The sequence below is a fragment of the Corvus kubaryi genome, unplaced genomic scaffold (genome assembly GCF_017639235.1).
Source record: "Corvus kubaryi isolate FWS band 111438036 unplaced genomic scaffold, C.kubaryi_AGA036_p1.0 36931, whole genome shotgun sequence".
In the NCBI taxonomy this organism is placed as follows: Eukaryota; Metazoa; Chordata; class Aves; order Passeriformes; family Corvidae; genus Corvus; species Corvus kubaryi.
In genome coordinates, this window is record NW_024580986.1 from 13,223 (window position 1) to 15,430 (window position 2,208).

The 2,208-nt window shown below is 71.8% G+C and overlaps 1 protein-coding gene across 1 annotated transcript in view; it reads right to left on the reverse strand.

The window, feature by feature from the left end:
- LOC121660792 (SCO-spondin-like) overlaps nucleotides 1–2,208 on the reverse strand; it is a gene marked incomplete at its 3' end in the record, with an annotated part of 20,785 nt that overhangs the window by 13,197 nt on the left and 5,380 nt on the right. Inside the window, 5 exon segments of the mRNA XM_042020256.1 lie at nucleotides 19–153; nucleotides 517–773; nucleotides 899–993; nucleotides 1,065–1,245; nucleotides 1,834–2,080. Of these exon segments, the coding sequence (XP_041876190.1) occupies nucleotides 19–153; nucleotides 517–773; nucleotides 899–993; nucleotides 1,065–1,245; nucleotides 1,834–2,080 (915 nt within the window).

Here is a 2,208-nt window from a genome sequence, read left to right on the forward strand (position 1 = left end):
GTACCCCCGGGGTCTCACCTCCGTCCCACAGCACGGCCACCCCCAGGCGCGTGAGGAGCAGCAGGAAGAGCCCCGCACGCTGCAGCGCCAGCCCCGACCCCCCGAACACCTTGGGGGGTCGCACGGCCACCCCGTTCACTGTCACCTCCCGCCCTGCCGGCGCGGCACCGAGGGTCACCCCCACGTGTCGCTCGTGGCCCCCCACATCCCCCCGTGTCCCCTCGTGTTTCCCCCACACACCCCACCCTGCCGCGACGGGGCTGGGATGTCACTGTGGGTCACCCTGCCACTTCCCCGTCTCCCTCCACGTCCCCCCATGGCCCTCCACGACCCCCCGTGTCCCCTCGTGTCCCCACCCCCTGCAGCCCCCACCCTACCGCGACCGAGCCAGGATGTCACTGTGGGTGACGCCCACATGTCCCCGTGTCCTCTCCGTGTCCCCCTCGTCCCCTCTCAGCCCGCAGCATCTGCACCGTTGTGTACTCCGTGTTCCCATGTCCCCCATGTCCCCCTCACCCCGCAGCATGTGCACCACGGTGTTCCCCATGGCCACCACCACGGACTTGGTGCAGGTGATGCCGGTGGCACCGCACGGGACGTTCTCGGCGGTGACAGCGAAGAGCCCGGTGGCCTCGCGCGCCAGCAGGTACTCGCAGTCCCCCGCGAAGGTGAAGGCGCGGCCATCGAAGGTGACGTAGTGGGGGTCCCCCGTGGCCACGCAGGTCCCCGCGCACTCCTCGCGCCCGCAGTGCCACCGCTGTCGCTGGCACACGCTGCGGGGACAGGCTCGGTGCCACCGCGGGGGCTGACAGGGGGCTGAGGGTGTCCCCGAGGGTCCGGCAAGGGTCTGGGGGTTAGCAGGGGTCCAGGGGGGTCTGGGGGTGTCCGGGGGTCCCACCAGGTGTTGCAGTCGCGGGCGATGGTGGCATTGGGTGGGTACAGCTGCCCGCCGTGGTGACAGGGACACTCGTCCGGTGACACGCAGCGCCCGCCCTGCGACCAGACCGCGGTGAGGGGGGGTCGGGGATGTCCCGCATCCCCACCCCCCCGGGGGTGTCACTCACCAGGAAGAGGGTCCCGGCGGGACACACGCAGCCGTCGGCGGGGCCGCCGCAGGTGCCGGAGGGCTCGGCGGGGTCGCAGCGGCGCAGGCAGGACCCCGGTGCGTGCAGCAGCCCCGGGGGGCAGCGCGGGGCGGGGGGACACGGGGCGGGGGCGCAGCGCCACGACCCCCCTGCGCACACACTGCGGGGGGCGGGGAGGGACCCCGTCCTTCTGAGTCCCCACGGCAGGGTCACCCCGCCCCCAGCTCCTGAATCCAAATTCCACCGAGCCTCCCACCGGGGCCCCCACCCCCATCTCCAGCACCCTCCAACCCCCCGAGCCCCCCTCATCGGGGTCTCCCAAGCCCCAGCCCCCCACATTCTGCTGAGACCCCCATGTCGCGGTCCTCATGTCCCCATCCCCACCTCTCATCCCCCCAAATCTTGCCGAGCCCCCCACAACAGGGTCCCCGCACCCCTAACCTCATCTCCCAGCACCCAAATCCCACCGACCCCCCTGCACCCCCATCCCCCAGGAACCCACATCCCACTGAGCCCCCCTAACCGAGGTCCCCCACCGCTCCCCCAGGGGTGCCGGGGCCCTGGCGTTGTCCCCACGGTGGGACACGGGACAAAAGCCCCTCCGTCCCGCGGGGCATCACACCGGGCTGGAGGGGGTTTCATCATGTGTCACCATCACCGCCACATTCTGCTTGTGTGACCCCTGCCCTGTGGGTGACCCCCTGCTCCCCAAACCTCCCTGCGACCCCCAAATCTCCCCGGGACCCACCAGGCCTGGCAGCCGCGGTGGATGCGGGCACCAGGGGGGTACAGGCGGGCGCCGCGGGGACACGGGCAGGCGGCAGGGGGGACACACTGGCCCCCCTGGGCCAGCAGCAGCCCCGGGGGGCAGCGACAGCCGGGGACACAGAGGGTGTCCGGAGGGGGACAGTCACTGGCTCCAGGGGGCTCCGAGCAGGAACGGCCGCAGGGACCCCCACAGTCCCGGTACTGCTGCCCTCCGGGACACGGCTCGTCTGGGGGGACATGGGGGGGTCACCAGGAGGACAGATGTGTTACCTCATCCCCTCCCCATCCCATCCCATCCCATCCCATCCCCATGCCATGCCATGCCATGCCATGCCATGCCATGCCATGCCATGCC